Source organism: Pseudorca crassidens, chromosome 3, assembly GCF_039906515.1.
Source record: "Pseudorca crassidens isolate mPseCra1 chromosome 3, mPseCra1.hap1, whole genome shotgun sequence".
Classification (NCBI taxonomy): domain Eukaryota; kingdom Metazoa; phylum Chordata; class Mammalia; order Artiodactyla; family Delphinidae; genus Pseudorca; species Pseudorca crassidens.
This window is the reverse complement of record NC_090298.1, coordinates 162,564,149-162,587,946: the sequence shown is the minus strand read 5'-3', so window position 1 is coordinate 162,587,946 and position 23,798 is coordinate 162,564,149. Positions and strand designations below refer to the sequence as shown.

Below are 23,798 nucleotides of genomic sequence, written 5' to 3'. Positions count from 1 at the left end.
TAAAGACAACATATTTACAACTTTAATAACAACTCTTTCCTATTTTCTGGAATGTTATACATAGATTAGTTTCCGTCAAACTTTCTCATGTTACTTACATTTATATTCTTTTTCACATGTAAAGATGTGGGCTCACTGAAATCTTTCCCAGGCTGTTTAACTCAAGAGTTTTTGTCCAGTGAGTCCTTTCATCCTTTCAGAACTGGGATGACAAGGCTTTCCAACATTCTTTACATTTATATGGTGTCTCTCCAGTGTGTGTTCTCACACGTCTTCAAATGGTTTGTGACAAATGAAGGGTTTACCACATTCCCTCCACTCTGATCTTTTGCACATCTTCAAAAAAAAAAAACTCTGATAACATCTGAAGGCTTTTCCACATTCCTTACAGTCACAGGGTTTCTCTTCACTATGAGCTCTTTTGCACGTTTCTAATGAAGTGTAATCTCTGCAGGATTTACCACACTGCTTACAAGGTTTCTCTTCTATGGGAGTCCTTTCATGTGTTTTCAAGCTTTGAAAATATCTGAAGGCTTTCCCATCTTGTTTACACTGACAGGCTTTCTCTCCAGTGTGGCTTCTTTCATGTTTTCAAAGTGAAGTTGATCAACTAAAGGCTTTTCCATATTCCTTATTCACAGAATTTCTTCTCAGTATGAACTCTTTTGTGCTTTTGGAAGGAAGTGTAATATCTGAAAGCTCTACCACATTGTTCACATTCATAGGGTTTCTCTCCAGTGTGCAGTCTCATGTGTACTCTTAAGGTCTGGTGATGGGAGAGGGCTTTCCCACATTCCTTGCATTCATAGGGTTTCTCTCCAGTATGAGTTCTTCCATGTGACTGTAAGGAATTGTAATAACTGAAGGCTTTACCACATTGTTCACATTCGAAGGGTTTCCCTCCAGTATGAATTTGTTTGTGTTTGTGAAAGGAAGGGTAATATCTGAAGGCTTTACCACATTGTTTACATTCATAGGGTTTCTCTCCAGTGTGCAGTCTCATGTGTATTTTTAAGGTTTGGTGATGGGAGAGGGCCTTCCCACATTCCTTGCATTCATAGGGTTTCTCTCCAGTATGAGTTCTTCTGTGTGATTGTAAGGAATTATAGTAACTGAAGGCTTTACCACATTGTTTACATTCATAGGGTTTCTCTCCAGTGTGAATCCTTTGATGTATTCGAAAAGAACTAGGAGAAATGAAGGCTCTCTCACATTCCTTACATTTATAAGGTCCATCTCCAGTGTGAGTGATCATGTGTGCTCGAAGGCTTGAGAGACCTCTGAAGGCTCTCCCACATTCCTTACATTCATAAGGCTTTTCCCCAGTATGAATTCTTTCATGTTTTCGAAAAGAACTGGGACAACTGAAGGCTTTACCACACTGCTTACATTCATAGGGTTTCTCTCCTGTATGAGTCCTTTCATGTGTTCGAAAAGTATGATAATATCTAAGGAATTTCCCACATTGTTTACACTGATAGGGTTTCTCTTCACTGTGAGTTGTTTCATGTGTTCGCAATGAAGAGGAACAATTAAAAGCTTTCCCGCATTCCTTACATGTATATGGAGCATCTCCAGTGTGTGTTACCATGTGTCTTCGAAACGCTGTGCTCCACATGAAAGCTTCCCCACATTCCTTACATTCATAGGGTTTTTCTCCTGTGTGAATCCTTTCATGTGTTTGAAAGGATGCGCGGGAATGGAACGCTTTTCCACATTCCTTACATTTATATTTTTTCTCTCGATTGTGATTTTTTTCATGCGTCTCCAAAAACTGGAGATAGCTAAAGGCTTTACCACATTCCTTACATTTATATGGCTTCTCTCCATGTTTCTGATACTCATATGGTTTACGTTCAGTGTGACAGCTCATGTGTCTCTTAAGGGATGAATGACGCGTAAAGATTTTTCCACATATACTGCATTCACGTGGTTTCACTCCAGTAGTTTTCTTTTTCAGATTGAGATTTGGAATAAGGCTGAAGTTTTCTCCACATTGACTACCCTCTTTACTTTCACAGAGTCTCTCTACCACATGACTTCTGTAAAAAACAAGGAGTATATTATCAATGAGGTCTTTATTAACAATTTTATACTCAATAGTAGGATATTTGAAGTACATTTTTATCACTTATAGCAATAGTGTAGGTTTTATGCCTTGTCTGAATTGTTTCAAGTTAAATATAAGAAATGCTCTTGCAATCATCAAAACAGTGACATTCATATAGAGTTTATCTATAGTGTTGAACTATTTTGCAAACACTGAACATCTATGTCATATAAGAAAGTAATTTTGGTGAAAATTTTCTAAGAATAACTAAATTTGGAGCATGCATTATTTCTTTTATTTCCTTCTTTTAAAACTGCATAACATAACAGGATATTCACATGAGGCACTATTTTATATTGTGAGTGTGACTTACCTTAGTTTTCTCCCCTGGTTTTTGTACTGATCTTCAATGTCATGATCTTCCCATTTTTCTCCTAAATTGCAGACCAAGAAAAATGATTCCAAGATATTAGAAGTTATAGAAAAACTATCTAAGTCCATTGTTGGCTGTGACCATGCCTAGTTTATTTAGCAACATCCTGCATTTCCACATTCAACATCTTGGAACAATGTTAATGAGCAAGAGACATGTGTTCTCTAATTGACAAAGTAAAGGTAAGTTGTCATCCTCACCTACTGAGGCCAGGTTCCTCAACGTTTCCCGCATCACATCTCTGTAGAGTTTCTTCTGTGAAGGATCCAGTAAAGCCCACTCCTCCAGGGTGAAGCTCACAGCCACATCCTCAAAGGTCACTGAGTCCTAAAACATCCCAGATATGTGTATAGTAGGATGTGTGAGACTAACAGAACTGGACATCTGTACACCATTTATACGAAGGTTATGTATGATTCTGTCATCTCCAAACATTTATTCTATGACTTGGTCATCAGAAACTTACTCTCTGTCCACACTTCCTAATAAGTTTAACAGCATCGTGAAAACATGCAAATTATTTACACAGTTTTATTGTGATTTCGTCACATCTTATTTCTCTCTAATTGCAGGGTCCACAGCATGTTGGGAAATGACAGAAATGCTACACACATGAAACAAATATCATTTTAAGATCATGGATTCCTCGTGAGGAAAACTCTTTCCTTGCCCTTCTTATTACCCACCATTTACAGCACACCATGAACCAAAGGGTCAAATCTGCATAAGATTTTACTAAATAAAAACATAGTGAAAACTAAAAGCTTTTACTTCTATTCCTATCACCAAACATGAGAATCCAGAACACCTGTAGAAATCCAGCTTTTAATAAGGTCCAGCTGGCTATTTCGTCCCTAAGTACTCCAGGCCTTTAGAAGTAGTGTGGTATGATGTAGCTGGTGGAATGAAAATATCCTTGTCAGGAAGTATTGCTTTTAACTTGTGTAATACTTACCACAGGCTCAGTTTTCCCTTTCTCTCTCTGGTTTGATGGACTAGAAAGTTATTTGGAACTTAGAGTTCAGATACTAGGAAGAAGATGTCACAACTTAGACCACAAAGTCCCTATACTTGTGCACCTTGGGGCTGCTTAGAGGCACACAAAGTGCTGTAGTATGCCAGAAGAGCTCTTTATGGCAGAACCAGAACACTGGGCCCTGTGCCTTGTTGACCTTGAGGAACAGCTGCAGACTACAAGTGTGTTCACTGAAAATCACAATGGATTCATGGCTAATTTGCCCATAAAATATATGAAGGATTCAGCAGTGCTTTCCTCCAAACAACTCTAAAATCTCCATTTTCAAACAGCAGGAAGAAGTGTTTCCCGACCAGCCATTCTAGAGGTTCTTCTCCCAATTTCTCTAATTCCCAAGCTCCTTTCTGGTCTACAGAAGTATGACGGCTTGACCACTGAGCATACGAATTCCTTAGTTGATGAAACCACATACTACCAATAGTGAATGAAAGGGTTTACTTCCATAATTGAGGTCTCTGGGGAAAGTAAGGCATACTTCTCCAGCTGCCATGAAATGGCTTGAGAGAGAAACAAAAGGTGCCTGGACTTTTTTTTTTTAATTGAGGTTAGGGGGTGGGTTTAGGTGAGGGTTCACACACAAGAACAGGATCTTATGAGGACTGACTGTTTTGCTACTGCCAAAGGAAGGAGCACCAAGGCACTCTTATCACTTTGTATAGATGTGGGTCAAAGAGAAATGAGGGGGGATGAGACTTTAAGGTTATCAGCAGCCAGTCATCAAAAACCGGAGTCAGAGAACTCTGGTTTCTCATTTTGGATGCCATCATTCCCAACCACATAGAAAAAAGTGAAAACACTTGAAATCAACAACTCTTCTTAGTTCCATCAGAGCTCTGAAGTCACAGGAAACCACTGGTTTCAAAATCGGGAAACAGAAAATAAAGATACAAAGCCTATACTGAAAACAATCTATTTCACCAGAAGATAGTTCAAAGACAAAAAAGAGCAAACAATGCAGAATACAATATCCATGAACTGTAGGACAATGACAGAATGTTTAAAATACACACAATGGAAATACCTGAAGGAAAAGAAAGACAGAAAGGAACAGAAGAAATAAGTGAAATAATAATAACAGATTTTTTTCAAAAATTAATCATTGATGGCAAACCACAGATCCAGGAAGCTCAGAGAACACAAAATGAAAATGCTGAAAAATGTACACCCACGATGCAGTGGTTAAGAATCTGCCTGCCAGTGCAGGGGACACGGGTTCAAGCCCTGGTCCAGGAAGATCCCATATGCCGCGGAGCAACTAAGCCCGTGCACCACAACTACTGAAGCCTGAGCGCCTAGAGCCCGTGCTCTGCAACTAGAGAAGCCACTGCAATGAGAAGCCCACGCACCGCAACGAAGAGTAGCCCCCACTCGCCACAGCTAGAGAAAGCCCACACAGAGCAACAAAGACCCAATGCAGCAAAAAAATAAATAAAATTAATTTAAAAAAAAGCACACCCAAGTATATCATATGCAAACTGAAGAAAAAGAATATATTGAAAAGAGCTAGCAGAAGAAACACCTTAGTGAGCTGAGAAAAAAAGATTAAAAAATTTTTTTATTTTATTGAAGTATAGTTGATTTACAATGTATTTTTTTTTAAAGACTAGTCCTTTGTTTTATAAATTTATTTATTTATTTTTTCTGTGTTGGGTCTTCATTTCTGTGCGAGGGCTTTCTCTAGTTGTGGCAAGCGGGGGCCACTCTTCATCGCGGTGCGTGGGCCTCTCACTATCATAGCCTCTCTTGTTGTGGAGCACAGGCTCCAGACAACAAGGCTCAGTAGTTGTGGCTCACGGGCCTAGTTGCTCCGCGGCATGTGGGATCCTTCCCAGACCAGGGCTCGAACCCATGTTCCCTGCATTAGCAGGCAGATTCTCAACCACTGTGCCACCAGGGAAGCCCAATGTTGTGGTTTAAAATATATATATATATTTATTATTTATTTTATTTATTTACTTATTTAGGCTGCACCGGGTTTTAGCTGTGGCATGCATGATCTAGTTCCTGACAAGGGATCAAACCCGAGACACCTGCATTGGGAGCTCACAGTCTTACCCACTGGACCACCAGGGAAGTCCCTACAATGTTGTGTTAATTTCTGCTGTACAGCAAAGTGAATCAGTTATACATATATATTCTTTTTCATATTCCTTTCCATTATGGTTTATTACAGGATATTGACTATAGTTCTGTGCTATACAGTAGGACCTTGTTGTTTATCCATTCTATATATAATAGTTTGCATCTGCTAATCCCAAACTCCCAATCCATCCGTCCCCCACTCCCTCTTGGTAGCACTAGTTTGTTCTCTATATCTGTGAGTCTGTTTCTGTTTCGCAGATAAGTTCATTTGTGTCATATTTCAGGTTCCACATATAAGTGATATCATATGGTATTTGTCTTTCTCGTTCTGACTTACTTCACTTAGTATGGTAATCTTTAGGTCCATCCATGTTGCTGCACATGGCATTATTTTATTCTTTTTTATGACTGAGTAGTATTTCTGTTTGTTTTTTTGGTATGTGTGTGTGTATATATATATATGTATGTATGTGTATATATATATATATATATATATATATATACACCAATCTTCTTCATTCATCTATTGATGGACATTTAGATTGTGAATAGTGGCTTGGCTATTGTGAATAGTGCTGCTATGAACATAGGGGTGCATGTATCTTTTCTAATTATAGTTTTGTCTATATGTCCAGGACTGGGATTGCTGGCTCATATGGCAACTCTATTTTTAGTTTTTTAAGGAACCTCCATACTGTTTTCCATAGTGGCTGTATCAATTTACATTCCCACCAACAGTGTAGGAGGGTTCCCTTTTCTCCACACCCTTTCCAGCATTTGTTATTTGTAGACTCTTTAATGATGGCCATTCTGACCAGTGTCAGGTGGTACCTAATTTTAGTTTTGATTTGCATAGAGAAAAAAAGACTTGAATTAAATCAGACTTGTTTTCAGAAACAACACAAGGAAGAAGAGAGTGGAGTGAAATACTGTATAGGCAGGCGTACTTCATTTCATTGTGCTTCACTGTATTGTACTTTGCAGATTTTGTGTATTTTACATATTAAAAGTTTGTGGCAACCCTACATTGCCAGATGATAGTTAACACTTTTTAGCAATAAAGTTTTAAAATTGAGCTATGTAGATTGTTTTTTAGATATAATGCTATTGCATACTTAATAGGCTACAATATAGTATAAACATAACTTTTATATACACTGGGAAACCAAAAATAAGTGTGACTCACTTTATTGTGGTGGTCCTGAACAGAAGCCCCCATCTCTGAGGTATCCCTGTATTTAAAGTTTTGGGGAAAAAAAAAACACTCTCTTGGGACTTCCCTGGTGGTGCAGCGGTTAAGAATCTGCCTGCCAATGCAGGGGACATGGGTTTGAGCCCTGGTCCGGGAGGATCCCATATGCCATGGAGCGACTAAGCCCATGCACCACAACTACTGAGCCTGCGCTCTAGAGCCTGCGAGCCACAATTACTGGGCCCGTGTGCCACAACTAATGAAGCCCGCACATCTAGAGCCCATGCTCCACAACAAGAGAGGCCACTGCAATGAGAAACCTGTGCACCACAACGAGGGGTAGCCCCTACTTGCTGCAACTAGAGAAGCCCACACGCAGCAACGAAGACCCAACATAGTGAACAATAAATAAATAAAATAAATAAATTTTAAAAAAGAAAGAATAAAGTATGGTTCTTTAAAAAAAAGACCCAAAACTCTTAGTTTTCAAATCCCAAAGCTAGTCCTTTGAAAGTATTAATTTAATAAAATTGATAAACATCTAATCAAGACAACTGAGAAAAGAAGAAAAACGGAAATTACTAAATCAGAAATAAAAGGAGGAGGAAATAACCATGAAAAAAGATTTGACAACATCCAACATCCATTTATGATAACAAACTAGAAATTGAGCGGAAGGCTCTCTTCTTAAAAAAGAACAACTACACAACACCTGTAGGTAAGATCATACTGAGTCGTGAGATGCTGGATGCTTTACTGTTAAGAGGGGAATAGGGCAAGGAAGTTTCCTTTCACTGCTCCTATTAAACAATGTACTGGAAGCCCTAGCCAATGCAGTAAGGTAAGAAAAAGAAATAAAAGGTATACATAGTGGGAAACAACAAATAAAACTTTGTTCCTTATGATACAATTGTTTATGCAAAACATCTGATAGCATCCACAACAACAGAGATAACCCCTGGAATTAGTAACAGTGTATAGCAAGGTTGAAGGATACACAAGTCAATTGGTTTCCTATAGACCCAAGCAAATACAGTCAATTGATCTTTGACAAAGGAGTAAAGGCAATTCAACAGAAAAAGTAAAGTCTTTTCAACAGTGCTATAAATAATGGATATTCACATAGAAACACACATGAGCATAAACAAAATGAAAGTCGACACATACCTTACACCTTTCACAAAAATTAAAACAAATCATATATCTAAATGTAAAATGAAAAAGCAAAAACATTCTAGAAGATAACATATGAGAAACTACAGGTGACCTTGGTTTCGGTAATAAATTTTTCAATAAGACACACACACAAAAATCCCCAAGAGAAAAAATGCTAAGTTTCACTTCATTAAAATGAAAAACTCCCGTTCTGGAAAAAGTGTTTAGAGAATGAAAAGGCAAGTCACACACCAGGAGAAAATCCTTTGTAAAACACTTATCTGATAAATGACTGATACCCAAAACAACTAAAGAACTCTTAAAGCACAACAGTAAGATTACAGATACTCCAAATAAAAATGGGCAAAAGATGTGAACAGACAAGTCACCAAAGAAAGACAGATGGAAAATAAGGAATTTGAAAACATGCTCAACATACATCACTGGGGGATTACACATAAAACAATGAGCTATCACTACATACTTATTAAACGCCAAAAATTTTGAAACACTCAGAACACCAGCCATTGGTGAAGACGTGAAGCTATAGATAATCCTTATTCATTGTTGGTGGGAATGAAATTTGATATGTCTGTATTGGAAGACAGAATTTTCTGTCAAAACTAAATACACTCTTACTTCTCATACTAAGATCCAACAATCACACTTGTTGGTATTGACCTAAATGAGTTGAACTCACGATCTCACATTTTCACAAAACCCTACATATGAATGTTTGTAGGAACTTTATTCATACTTGGCAAGGGTTAAGAGTTAAGCAAGATATCTTTCAAGAGTCAAATGGATAAATCAGTGGTATATCCTTACAATGAAACACTGTTCAGTGATAAAAGGAAATGAGGTATCAAGCCATGAAAACACATGGAGGAACCTTAAAAGTATACTGCTAAGTGAAAGAAGCCAATCTCACAAGGCCACACACTGTATGATTCCAAGTGAATAACACCCTGGAAAAGACAAAACTATGGGCTAGTAAAAAGACCTCAGGCTGTGAAGGATTTGAGGGTTGGAGGGAGGGATGAATGAATAGGTGGGGCATAAAAGATGTTTAGGGAAGTGAAACTACTGTATGTGATACAGAAATGAAGGACACAGGTCATTAAACATTTGCCAAACCCACAGATCTTATAATGCAGAGTCAATGCTAATGTAAACCATGCAATTTACTGTATCAGTGTTTGCTGAGCAATTTTAACAAATGTACCAGTTAAACAAGAAGTAAAAAATAGTGCAAACTGTGGATGCAGAGGGGTTATGTGGAAATTCGCTATACTTTCTGTAAACCTAAAACTACCCTAAAACAACTGAAGTGTATTAGAAAAAAAAAGATGAAGACAAATGAATTACAATTCACCCCTGATTTGACTGACTGATGACTGAAACAGGACACCTTTCATTCAACTGACTTGAACTTATTCAATAAGGCAGTATGGTGCTCCATGAGCCTGAGACCAGTAAGAGAGGTAAAACTTCCACTGAATGCCATGTTGAAGAGAACTGCACTGCATATTCTGAGAAGTGCCATGGTTACTATCAATAGTGTCTAGAACTCCAACATGGATGAGGATTGTTCTGGCAAGACCGTGTGTTCTGGACCTAGGGCATGTTAGACGAGATTTACCTTGATTTATATTTTTGGTATCTCTTGAGTTCAAAGGTTCCTAAAATTCTTCTACCACAAAGGGGCAACTCTTAGACAATCGTCCAAAAGTCTGTGAATACAAGTAGATGAGGCCAGTTTTGGTCAGTAGTAAGACGACTGCCTGATGTTTGGTTTGTGTGACCCTGGGGTTTGGTCATTCATCAGGGATATCACAATTAAGGGATGAAGAGCAGCAACTCTCCACAGAGCTCATCATGTAGGAATGCATATTGTCATCCTTAAAGTCTGTGCACTCCCAAAAGCTGTGCATTCCGTCAATCCCAGGGAAGCCTCCATCTGGGGAAGTGGTGACCTTTTCCAACACCAAAGCAACTTTCAAGGGACTGAATAGGGAAGAGGCCACCCTCCTGCAGGAGGCATAGGCCAGGACAAGTTTGACTCCATCATGTCACATGGAGGTGTTGGTAGGCATGCCGACCCGAGGCATAATGGGCAGCTCAGCAGAGGATCGCATGCTCAGCACTTGTGAGAGCCTCTATTTTCAATAGAGCCCGGTACATGGTGATAATTGAAGTTCTAAGGCAGTTCCTTGCACCAGAAGCCTATAGATAACTTAAGGCCATCATGGGTAATTCCAGGAGGCATTAGCCTCTATACTGAGGGAGACTCCAAAGGAACTAACAGGAATGCCTGTTGTATGGCCATTTAAACATAGTCCAGAGTCTTCTGTAGTAGGGGTGCCCTCAAGGTAGGGGCCAATTTCCAAGTAATAGTAAAAATGGGCTCAAGTAAAATTCGTAAATAAGGAATATGCTGTCTCCCCAACACCAAAAGAACCTAGTAGATCTTGTAGGTGCTGAGAGGGATTACAGATATTTCTTCACATTGTCAGGGAGGGAAAAGCTGTTTAATTACCAAAAAACATTCAGAAACTTAACCAAGGGCCTCACATATGTGTGGGGTCAATGGCCCAAACACTTTTCGCAAGCTCCTTTTTTCAGTAATTGTATGTTCTGAATGAATGAGAAATGAATGTCCTCAGAGGAGGATGTCGTTAGTGTGATGTCATATCTGTGCTCCTGGAACAAAGTGCATGCAGTTCAGATCTTCCTGCAGAGACTGTGGGATGGCCACGCTGCTGAGGTTCCCTGAGGGTAACCAGGTAAACGTGTATCATGTCCCTTCAGAGGTGAAGGCAACTGCAGCTGAGAGGGTGTTGAAATAGGCACTGAACGGAACAGACTTATCAAATCTGTGAGAGCAGGGTATTTACCAGCCGCTGATTGGATGGAGTAAGTAATTTCCATAATGTTGGAGACTAGGAATAGGGGCTAATTTGATGCAACCACAACTCGGGTTGCTGTAATCCACTATGAGGTGTCATTCATCCTTTCCAGGTTTAAGGGCAGACCAAATAAGGCTATTAAAGAAGAAAATTGGCGGTAAACACTTCTCCCTAAATACATTTCTTATAATGGCTTTCAATAATTCAAGGCCTTGTTTAATTTAAATCAGGCCATATTAACTAATTTAACTGATAGTTAAGGTCTCTCTCTGGGGTCTCATTTTGTCTAGCCAATTTGGAAGTAGAAGACAATTTAATTTTACTTAATGAACCATGGGTTCAGAGCTTTCCTGCTCACTATGGGATATTTTGGGACAATGGGCGATATGACTATGAGAAATTTAGGCAACATGAGAGTTCTGCTGCTGAAGGCAAATTATACCTATTTGTCCTTTATATTATATTCAGTAATTCTTCCTAAGATGATGAGGTAAATTGTTTAAACTTAGTGGGATCCCCAGGTACACCTGTAATTTGAAACCTAGTTTGATTAATTACATGAAGTTTTGTGAATTAGTGCAGTACAGGAGATGTTAATATTAAATCAAACCCATATTATAGAGGACCAAAAGCTAAGCAGGCCCCTTCCATCTTTTGCTATGCAAATTTTTTAGCATAATTGCAAATTATGCAAAAATGCAAATTTTTTTCACAGTTGAGTGAAATTGTGTTCCTTTATTTCAGTACCTTTCTTCTCTTGTTCCCTCCCTCCAGTTCTTCCTTGTTTTGCATCTTAGGTCACTGGATATACTCTGGGGGAGAGGGTGTCCTCTCTTCTCTTGTATTGATAATTTTTTTCCTCCAGAGAGCCTCACCACAGTGCCATCAGGGTCAGAGGCCTCCTTCATGATAACTGGTTACTTTACAGAAATTAAGCACCCTGGGCTTCCCTGGTGGCGCAGTGGTTGGGAGTCCACCTGCCGATGCAGGGGATGCGGATTCGTGCCCCGGTCTGGGAGGATCCCACGTGCCGCGGAGCGGCTGGGCCCGTGAGCTGTGGCCGCTGAGCTTGCGCTTCCGGAGCCTGTGCTCCGCGGCCCGCGTACCGCAAATTAAAAAAAAAGAAATTAAGCACCCTAGGCTTAAATTGTTTTAAGTTAATCCCTTTGCTGTGCCACAGTGAGGCTATGGGTTTTGTCCACCATAACTCAGAGGGTCAGGATCTTTGTTGCAGTAGAGGCAGGGGCAGCAGCAGCAGAGGTACTTAAGGGGCCTGGTGAGCCCTTTGGTATTAGGAGCGGACTCAGCCTGGCACCTACTGGCTACCTTTACCCTCTCTTCTCTTTCTCTCTGGAATAATTGTTCTTTTTGGAGTGACCATCCAAGGGGCTCACCTCAATCACAGGGTATAATCATCCGAGTACTCCCCAAAGATCACCCCCCGCCCCAAGGTCTGGGTGAACCCAGCCTCAGTCGCACCTTCACTCCAAACACAAATAGGTTCCATCCACGCCATGGACTCAGGACCACTACAAGGAGGGCCCCAGGGCTCCTGCTCTCAAAAGACAAGGAATTACCAAAACTGTCTCTGTATATAGAGCCCAGGCTTGGTGGATCAGCAACGCCACACAGGGCAGCACAGTGCACAGGAGGAGACCCCAGCAAACAGCAGCTCACAGGGCAGGAGCCTCCAGGCTTTCTAATCAGCCTGTCCTGATAAGAAGCACTAGGGGAAAAGGGAGAGGTGAGGCTTACCTTTCAGTAGTCAAACATCAAATATGTGGATCCTGACTACTCATTATAAAAACAAACCCAGGGCTTCCCTGGTGGCGCAGCGGTTGAGAGTCCACCTGCCGATGCAGGGGACACAGGTTCGTGCCCCGCTGCGGGAAGATCCCACATGCCGCGGAGCAGCTAGGCCAGTGAGCCATGGCCGCTGAACCTGCGCGTCCGGAGCCTGTTGCCCCCGCAACGGGAGAGGCCACAACAGTGGGAGGCCCGAAAAGAACAAACCCAGGTAAGAGAAACACGCATTCGCACTAGCTTCTTTTTATATAAAGAAACATTAACAGGATGATCAAGAAGTAATCAAAAACTGGTATTTTGAGAGTGGGTGGAGTAAGAGTACAGGAGTGGAGGAGGATATGTAGGTAGGGAGTCTTCTTAAGTTTCTTATTTTAGGAATATTTTTTAACCCTCATGTGCATCATTTATTTAAAAGCAGGAGAGAAATTGATATGCGTCATATTTTCCCATGCTTAATCATTATTTTAAATTAATTTTTGTTTTTTAAAATTAATTTTAACTTTTCTACATAGGAAACCACTCCAAGATTTAATCCTTTAAATGCTAACAGATATAAAACTGCACACCGTCAAAGATTTACAAATCCCCTTCTAACTGAAAGGACAAGAACATTATAGTTTGTCCCTCCACTACATTTCACGCTGGGGATATTTTCAGGAATGAGTGGCATAATGAAAAATATTAGGGGGTTGCAATTAAACCCTGAAATAGACTAGGAATTTAAAAGATGTATATAAGCTTTAAGGTGTTTTCTTCATATCAACAGAAATATATCATATATTATATCTTCATATCAACAGAAATTATAATTTTTTCCTCATATCCATTAAAATAAGACTTTATTTGCTTTAGGAATAGCATGACCTTTTTAAATGTCAAAGTTCCCTAGGGACAGGAGAGCATTACACTAAATGAAATAAGTCAGAGAAAGATAAATACTTAATAACTGTAAATGGAGTATAACCTTTAAAAATTGTATAATAAATAAATAAATTTTTTAATGGAAAAAGCACCTGAGCACTTAAATACACCCATCTCATGTTGAAGTTCTTTTGTCTAAATGGAACAAAATTCTAATTGGTTCCACAATTTTCTTGCTTTACTCACTTTGTATCTCTCAATCAACTTACACACTAAAAGCCCCAAAGCTAATGGAAACTAGAGTCAAAGAACTGCAATCTTCAGTTGAGAAAGAAATCCAAAGAAAGAAACACATATTTGAAATGACTGTGTGATTTTGAGGATTCCAGTATTTATGTGAAAAATTTAACAATTTTTGCAAAGTACTTGGAAATTGATATTGGCTTATTAAACCTCCTTAAGGTAGAATTTTAAAGCTTTGTACGCATTGGAACTCTACCTGGTTTTGGACCAACCCCAGAACAAAACAGAGCCACCTCTTACACACACACACACACACACACACACACACACACACACACACACACACACACACACACACGACTGCAATAAACCTGGAGAACTTGCATGAGGGAACTCACCTTAAAAGGAGAAATTGTATAGTTTTTAAAATTGTATAAAATAAAATCGTTTGCTCTGCTATAAACCACCATTAAAAATCACAGTGTTTCAATTTGGTACTCAAATACCATTTTTGGATTAAAAATTGTCACGGAAGTAATAAATGATTCCAACAACAACAACAACAAAAGAAACACAAATACTGGAATCAACACAGATAAGCAGCCTTCTAGCTACAGTTCAGAAGAAAAACCCACTTTCAGAAAGATGACCAAATTCCCAGACTTGGGGTCTAAGATATAACCCCTAGAGTGGGTTAGTCACTGGAGAAGGAGGGTAGGGACAGCTGAGGAGCCACATGAATGAATTCTGGGAGCTCACACGCCCTCCCTCATCCTGTAAGCACGGAAGTGCTGCCTACACTAGGTTCTAGTCTCACAAGTGAGGAAACTCTCAGCCTCATTCAGTTTAAGGTTCTGACCCAAATTTATAAACCCTTTGTCCACAAGACAGAGGATGTGATCGTAACAGACTCTCTCAATGTGCACAAATTACACTGAGTGCACCTACACTGTGGATGTACAACTCAAACATGACGTCTAGAAATGTCTAGGCCTATGGAACCACAACTACAACCTCAGAAAGGGAATCAATCCCACCTCCTTGCAGGTGCACCCCCAGCTTTCCAGGGCTCTGTAGCTTCTCTCAGCATAAGTCTCCTTCTGTGATGGGTGTAAGCAGGTAGGACACCTGCAGGGGAGGCTCCCCAGGAAGAACAACTGGGCCTGCAAGTCCTTCTCTTTACAGGCTCAAGGAAGCGTGGATCACTGACTATAGGCCTCTGCTCTGCACTGGAGTTGCTTTGGAACATGGTTGATGTTTTAACTGACACAAACCTGGTGTTTGAACAATCCAGCAAAATAATTTAAACCCATCGTTTATGTGGAAAGGAGATAAGAAAATTGTAAGCCACTGTTACTAGTTCAACCAGAAAACACAAAATATCTACTCGTTTCAGAAGAAAAGATGTCAGTTAATGATTATTTCCAAAGCAAGAAACTGGTTTGAAAATAATTAATCGCACTTGAACACTTGGTCTGCAAGTCTCAGCAGACACCACACAATCTGAGAATTTCATTTGAAATCACCCAAAAGTAAAGAATAGTCCTCAGAAACTTACTACACACGCTTGGGGGAAGAAAAAAAGCAAAACAAGAATTTGTAAATGGAATGTAATCCTGGAATATTTTATTTCTTCTGAGATTCACCACTTCTGCTTCTTTGGAAATATTTTATACTACTGTCTTTGAAGCTGTATTGATTAAATACATTTTATCTGATTGAAAAACGATGCTTAAATACATGAATAAATCTTTTAAAGGTGACAATCCCAGGGAGGGCCAACGCTGACAGCACATATCACCCAGGAAAGTTTTAAAGAGGAACCTCCACCCATAGGATGTCTGTGCCCAGGAATGAGGCTGGGAGGAGAGGCACAAGGATTTTGAACAACCTAATTCCAGGAGGTTATTCTTTGCTTTCTTCTCATGGAAAACACCCACAGACAAAAGTAAACTGAAAAAAAAGGGCCATCCAGGGCTCTGGGGGAAAATGATAAAGTTAAAATACTGGGTCTGTTTGAAAGGTACCACGGAGGACAAATAGTTGATAATGATGCTGTGAATCAGAGAAGGAAAGATGGCTTTGGGAATGTGGGGTGGATTGTGAAAATTTAGGGGTTTATTACCAGCCCTAGAAAGAGCTAGGCTGAGGGGACAGGGTCGTGGACTTGAGACTCTGCTACCCAAATAATTGGAAAACTCAAAGAGAAAACGGGTGCCCCCTGGGAGAAAGTAAGGACTGGGGACCCCCCAGACCACAGCTCCTCTCACGCACGAACCACGGAGACCGAGTCACGATGGTCCCCTGATGACCCTCCCGGTGGTCACCACACAATCTGGGGCGGACGCGGGGCTGCGGGGCCGGGGCCGAAGCCGCGGCTTGCAGTGACGGGACAGGACGCCGGGGTCCCGGCTGCCGGCCCCGCCCCCACGCGGCGGGACGGAGGGGACCGAGGTCCGAGCGGCGCCACTCGCGTCCTCAAGACTCCGGAGTTGACAGCGGGGAGGCCCGGTACCATCACAGCTGGTTCGGATCAATTCCAACCAACGCCTCCTTCCCTCCCGCTCCAACTCCGCACCCTGGTAACCCACACTCACCATTTCTAGGTTTCCTGGGTCTCTCTGAATCCTTCCTACGACTCCCACGACCACCGCAGGTCACAGCGCGACAGACTCTGAGGCACTGCCACCTCCGTCATTGAAGGATAGGAAACCGGATCGCTAGCCTGGCCTGAGGGAGTGAAAACGCCCGAGCTAGAGCAGTGCGTCGCCCCACCCACCTGCCCAAGCGGCGCCCCTGATTGGACAGTTTGCAAGGCCGCATCCCCCAGTGCTTGAGTGACAGCTGGGCGGGAGGACGTGTGACTCTTGGAAACTAGCTTCCGCCCCGCCCCTGCCCCGACCCGTGCTGAGGGCAGCGGGTGGGGCGGAAACCTGACCCAGCCTGATTGCTTTGCGTTGAAACAGAACTTTTTCGTCCAGCTCTATATGAACACATGAGCGCAGGGAATTTCTGACTGAGTTTCCCAATGGAGCAACTAAGCACAGATCATGAGGGTAGCCCAGGCAGGTGTATGACCAGGCCACCTAAGATGGCTGTTCTCTTGCTCTCTGTACATCCCCTGCTCTACCAGGCCCTGCTTCACCTACACCCTATTCACATGACTGATCCTCCCTCTTAATCTTAGAGCCTAATCAGTAAATGCTTAGGTACTTGCCCCTGGCTACTGATTGTTCTAATCTTCACATCAGACTATCTCCACTTTCATAGCTTATCAAAGGGGTGGTGAGGTTTCATGGTAACTGATGAGCCAATCTGAGGTCAGTTTCCTCCGTTATTGGTAACTCCCACCCAACGAAGACGGTTCTGCCTGACATCTGCTGTCTACAGTGGGGTGTAGCTCCAGGGGCCTTCTGCTTCGGACATGTAAGATCCCCTATCCGTTAAACCATTGATTTCTCTACGGCTGATTCCGGCCTCTTTCTTTGGTCTTGAGACTGGGCAGTTAATGGGTTTGCAAACCTGCAGGGTGCAACCCAACACCTGGCCACACTGGAAAAGAGGGTCTTGTGTTCTCTAGGGGCCAAGGGTGTCGACCAAAAAAAAATTCACCACCTAAAAGTTGAGAGTTATGTTTTATTCGGCAGACATACTGAGGACTTCAAGCCTGGGAGGCAGCATTTTAAGCAACCCTGAGAAGATTGCTCTGAGGAGGTGAGGGGGTAGCTAGGATATATAGGAGTTTTGCAACAAAGGGCAGGTAGTAGGAACAAAAGATTACTGTTAATAAAAGAAAACTAGATATCTCAAGTTAAGGAATTTAGCACTTTTCTATCTATGGGAAGATGCAAGAGTGTGAACTCACTGAAATCATTCCTTTGATGTGTACCTCAGCTACAGTATCCTACGTTTTCACATCCTGAGTTTCTTCAGGGCTCACCACTGTTGAGAGTGGCTGCAGTCTGATGGCTGCTAGATGGCAGGTATTCTTTGTTTCCTTCCTGAGTTCCCGCAGGGCTCCCCGGCTCACTGCAGTTGCTGATAAATGTAACATCCTTTGTTTACTGACATGGCAGGCAGGCAGTATTTTATTTCTCAAGGGTTTGGTGTAAGGCTGGGAGGCCACTCATGGAACTGTGACCCTTTTTCAGAAACTGAAATGTGACCTCACCATCTGTAATAAAGAATCTGGCTTCATCTTAATCTTCAGTTTTAAGTTATTTTTTATTTTTTTAAAATTTGGCTGCGCTGCGCAGCTTGCGGAATCTTAGTTCCCTGACCAGGGATTGAACCTGCACCCTCGGCAGTGAAAGTATGGCGTCCTAACCACTGGACTGCCAGGGAATTCCATCCATTTTAATCTTTGATCCTTGACAGCGCTGAGCCTTCGTCCATCCATCCGTGGTCCAACCCCACTCATTTGGTACTTAAGAGACGGAATCCCAAGCACTTGGCTCTAGTGGGAAGTTTGAACCCTACAGTCCCAGTTGGGCTCAAGGACTCTTTTCAGTCTAAGCATAGGGTGTGAGATGTATTCATTAAATTCTCAGGTAAGGAAATTTATTTTAGATTAGTTTTTGCCTTTGTCCCTAGAGAACTTGAAATGTAAGTGACTATAATATCCCTAAGACAACTGATTCCTATTTCACTAAGAAAACAATAAATCGTTATGTAAATTTGAGATGCACCTAGAACCTCTTCCCCCGCCCCCAGATTTGTTGAGGTATAATTGATTAATAAAATTGTCTATATTTAAAGATTACAATGTGATGATTTTCTGATCTACATATACTATATTGTACATTTGTTAAGACAGTGGATTAAGAATTCTCACCACACATACACACAAACAATGTGAGGTGATGGACGTGTTAACCTGGAAACTCCAAGATGCTGAAGAGACTGGATTGCAAAACTCTTGCATTGCAAAGTGCTTAATGCATTTATTTACTTATTTCAACAGCTTTATTATGATATAAGGTACATACTATACACTGCACCACTTTAAAGTGTATAATTCAGTGGTTTTTGGTATATTTACAGATAAATGCAATCATCACCACAATTTTTGAACACTTGGGTCACATCAAACAGAAAACTGTCTCCCCTTTATCTGTCACCCGCAATTGTCCCATCTTCCTTCTCCAAACCCCAGCCTTAGGCAACGCCTAATTTACGTTCTGTCTCTATAAATTTCCCTTTTCAGGGTTTTCATATGAAAAGAATCCTAGTATCTAGGGTTTTTGTGACTGACTTCATTGATGTAGCATAATTTTTTTAAAAGGGACAACCGTGTTCTAGCAGGTATCAATTGCTCATTCATTTTTGTGGCTGAAATATATTCCATTGGATGGATAAAACATGTTTTGTTTATATATTCATCTGTTCATGGATATTTGGTATGTTTTCACCTTCTGGCTACTATGAATAACATTGCTATAAATTTCACGTACAAGTTTTTGTTCCAACATGTATTTTTCTTGGGCATATACCTAGGAGAGGAACTAATGGATCATATGATAATGCTAGGTTTAATATTTGAGGAACTCCAAGACTGCTTTACAGAGTGGCTACACCAGTTTATATTCACACCATCAGTTTATGAGGGTCAAATTTCCCCCCATAAACCTGAAATTTGTTATCCCACTTTTTGATTCCAGCCATCCTAGTGGGTTTTTTTGGTTTGTTTTTAATAAATTTATTTATTTATTTAGTTTTGGCTGCGTTGGGTCTTCGTTGCTGCACGCGGGCTTTCTCTAGTTGTGGCACGCCGGCTTCTCATTGCGGTGGCTTCTCTTGTTGTGGAGCACAGGCTCTAGGTGCACGGGCTCTAGGTGCACGGGCTTCAGTATTTGTGGCGCGCGGGCTTAGTTGTTCCATGGCATGTGGGATCTTCCCGGACCAGGGCTCGAGCCCGTGTCTCCTGCATTGGCAGGTGGATTCTCAACCACTGTGCCAACAGGGAAGCCCCCTAGTGGTTTTGAAGTGGTATCTCCCTGGGGTTTTGATTTTCATTTCCTTGATAACTAATGATGTCCAGCACCTTTTCATATACTCTGGGCCATCTTTGTATATCCTCCTTGGAAAAATGTGTGTATTCAATCCTTTGCCACTTTTAAATTGACTCATTTGACTTTTTATAATTAAGTTATAAGAGGTATTTAGATATTTTCGAGACAAGTTTCTTATCAGATATATGACTTGCAGACTTTTCCTCCATTCTGTGGGTTGTGTTTCCATTCTCCTGCTTTAAAATTTTTGCTTTTAATTCTGGTAATGTATACATGCCATAAAGTTTACATTTTCAACATTTTAAAACTGTACGGTTCAGTGGTGGGAAGTAAATTGACATTGTGAAACTAATCTCCGACTATTTTCATCTTGCAAAACTGAAACTCTTTTCCCATTAGAAAAAACCCTCTTCATTATCCCGTTACCCCAGCCCCTGGTAGCGGCCGTGGCTCACGGGCCCAGCCGCTCCGCGGCATGTGGGATCCTCCCAGACCGGGGCACGAACCCGTGTCCCCTGCATCGGCAGGCGGACTCTCAACCAGTGTGCCACCAGGGAAGCCCACAACCACTCTTTTTATTTCTATAAATCTGACGACTCTAGGTCCTCATACAAATGGAATCATACAGGGTTTAACCTTTTTTGACAGGCTGATTTCACTTAGCATAATGTTCGTAAGGTTCATCCATGTTGTAGCACGTCTGAATTTGCTTTCTTTTTAAAGCCAAGTAACACTCCATGGAATGTTAAGTGCCACGTTTTTTTTTTTTAATTTTTTAAAAATTTTACTTTCTTTAGGCTGTGTTGGTTCTTCGCTGTGGTGCGCGGGCTTCTCACTGTGGTGGCATCGCTTGTTGCAGAGCATGGGCTCTAGGCATGCGGGCTGCAGTAGCTGTGGCACTTGGGCTCAATAGTTGTGGTTCGTCGGTTCCAGAGCACAGGCTCAGTAGTTGTGGCGCACGGGCTTAGTTGCTCCGTGGCATGTGGGATCTTCCTGGACCAGGGCTCAAACCCGAGTCCCCTGCATTTGGCAGGCGGATTCTTAACCACTGTGCCACCGGGGAAGCCCCAGTGCCAAGTTTTTTTGATCCATTCATCTGTTGATGGACATTTGGGTTACTTCCACCTTTTGGCTATTGTGAATAATGCTAATAGACACACGAGTGGACATATATCTTTTTGAGTTACTGCTTTTAATTCTTTTGAGTACTTACCCAGAAGTAAGAGTTGCTAGATCAAACGGTAACTCAGTTCCAAATTTTTGATGAACTGCCGTGTTGTTTTTCATCCTGGAGACACAATTTAATAGCCTTAGCAATAGCACACAAGGATTCCTAAGGATGTTTTCACTTTCTGGTGTCCTTTTTCTTTCTTTGGCCAAGCGGCATGCGGATCTTAGTTCCCCAACGAGGGATCAAACCTGTGCTCCCTGCAGTGGAAGATCGGAGTCCTAACCACTGGATGACCAGGGAATTCCTTGATGGTGTCCTTTGAAGCACAAAAGTCATTAATTTGATGAAGTCCAATTTACCTATTTTTCCTATTCCTACCTACTATTTCCTATTTCCTACCTATTATTGCTCTTGGTGTCATATCTAACAGTATTTTGCCAAATCCAAGGTCATAAAGTGTTCCCTATGTTTTATCAAAGTATTTTATATATTTATTTTTTAACATCTTTATTGGTATTATATTGTTTTATGTTTAGGTCTTTGATCTTTTTTGGTAAATTATTGATTATGGTATGATGTAACGGTACAACCTCTTTCTTTGCATATGGCTGTCTAGTTGGCCCAGCAGCAATTTATGAAAAGAATATTCTTTCCCCATTTTTGGTACCTTTGTCAAAGATCAGTTGACCACAGATATAGGGGCTTATTTCTCAGTTCTCAATCTGTTCCATAAATGTTTATGGTCTAGCCTTGTGTCAATTTCATACTATCTTGATTACTTTTGCTTAGTATAATGCTTTTGTAACAGGGGAGAGCCAAATCTGACTACACGTGGGATCTATTTCTTTTACTTTAACCTTTGTTTTCCTCTGCTTTTGTTCACTAAAAGGATACTGTCTATACATAATGGCATGCCTTGGGGAACCCTGCCCCTCTGCCTGAGTGTTGAACCAAAGTGCCTTTGTTCAGAGAAACATCTGGAACCTGTCCACTTGTGGATGGCTACAAGAAAGAAGAAATTAACACATCCCCTCCGAGGCTGGCCATTCCAGGTGATATTTGCAAAACTTATGGCCTTTTTACTTTACTTCCTCATCTCCACCCCCTCTCTGTGTTATAAAAGAAACTGGCATCCAAACCCCAATAAAATGGTTATATTGAGACTTTGGTCTGCCATCTTCTCCATCGGCCGGCTTTCCTTGTCTCAACACCTCGTCTCCGATTCATTGGCTGTCGTGCGGCGAGCAGAGCGAGAGCTTGGGCTCGGTAACACTTTGATGTCAGGAAATGTTAATACCACTACTTGGTTTTTCTTTCTTTTTTTTTTTTAGGCCGCACTGAGCAGCTTGCGGAATCTTATTTCCCTGATGAGGGATTGAACCCAGACCCTTGGCAATGGAATCTCGGAGTCCTAACCATCGGACCACCAGGGAATTTCCTGTTTATCTTTCTCAAGATTGGTCTGGCTAATCTAGTTCCCTTGAAATTCCGCATAAATTTATGAAACAGCTTGCCAATATCTATAAAGATTACAGCTGGGATTATGATAGGTATTGTGTTGAATCTCTAGATCATTTTGTGGAGTAGCAGCAATTCAACAATGTGAAGTCTTCTGAACCATGAAATTGGGAGTTTTCCCATTTATTTATACATTTCTTAATTTCTTTTACCATGTTTTGTAGTTTTCAGAGGATTTGTTTTGAGTTTGTTGTTCTTTTTCTAGTTCCCTGAGGTGTTAGGTTGTTAATTTGATATCTTTCTTTCTTAATATAGATGTTTATCACTATAAACTTCCCTTTTACTACTACTTATACTGCATACGAGTGTCCTGTTTGGGTATCCCTAGAAAGCCTATCTTAAGTAGCCTGTGTCTAGCAACTCTGTTTCAATTCACTCTTTATACTGGAGCCCTGTTGATATGGTGGGAAGGTATTTGGGTGGGAAAACGTTCTTTTATGTTATGATTAAACTTGTAATGTTTTGGTGGGACAAAATCCCTTGACTATAAACTTCAGAACAGTTTCTTAGCAAAAGATTTATTCCTCATCTTTTGTAGAGAGGAAATTTGAAGGGTCTGGGAGTTATCCTCTTTCCCCAATAAGATAAGGTTTTAGCAAATAAGTTTTCTTTAAGGAATGGTCTAAGTTACAGAGAACAGAACGCTTTGTGTGTTTATCATTTTCTGCATGAAGAATGAGGTCATTTTTTTCCATTCTTCAAGGTGAGAACCTGCTTCGGATCCTGCAGGAAAAAATTGATGAGTTTGTGGGGTTCCTTAGGACTGAACTCACTAAAGCTTTTAACTCTCAAGCAAGTCCAATCTGGGTCTCCAGTAAATTCATTGTTAACAGTTTCTGTGCTCCTAGAGTTTGTGGACTCCAGTTGTTTCTCCTCCAGGTAAGTGGTTATTCTCTGTATTCACCTGTCTCTCATTTTGGGGAACATTGTTATGCCATGTAATCTCAAATCTCTCTTAAATCTAAGAACAGGTATTGCTTTTCAGGTTCATCAGGTATTTTCTTGTTGTGAAGACAAGAATGATCACTCTGAGTTTTTATATATTGGAACAGAAACCATCCATTCACTTGTGTTGCTCACTTGTGAGACTACAGCCTTTTTACTTATTCATTCTACTGCTAGAGCCACGTAGGAAGCTTCAAAGGTTTTCTTTTGTGACCAATGCATCTAAAAACATTATCATACGTGGATATCTGTATTTGGATTTCTTTTCCTCGTCTTATAAAAATCCCCTACCCTGAATGTGTGTTTATAACCCCAAAGACATATTCCATTGTAACCACTTTCTGTTTTATCACTGCCCTTTGGAGGCAGGATCAACCCCCTACCTA

At 41.0% G+C, this 23,798-nt stretch overlaps 1 protein-coding gene across 1 annotated transcript; it reads right to left on the bottom strand.

Moving 5' to 3' along the window:
• LOC137222336 (zinc finger protein 709-like) lies at positions 1 to 16,534 on the bottom strand. Its single transcript, XM_067733403.1, has 4 exons — positions 16,365 to 16,534; positions 2,684 to 2,810; positions 2,424 to 2,484; positions 1 to 2,042 (listed from the first exon to the last, which is right to left on the bottom strand). The coding sequence occupies exons 1-4, from the start codon at positions 16,365 to 16,367 to the stop codon at positions 632 to 634; spliced, it is 1,602 nt and encodes a 533-aa protein (XP_067589504.1). The 5' UTR covers positions 16,368 to 16,534; the 3' UTR covers positions 1 to 631.
• Between the last annotated feature and the right edge of the window lie 7,264 nt (positions 16,535 to 23,798).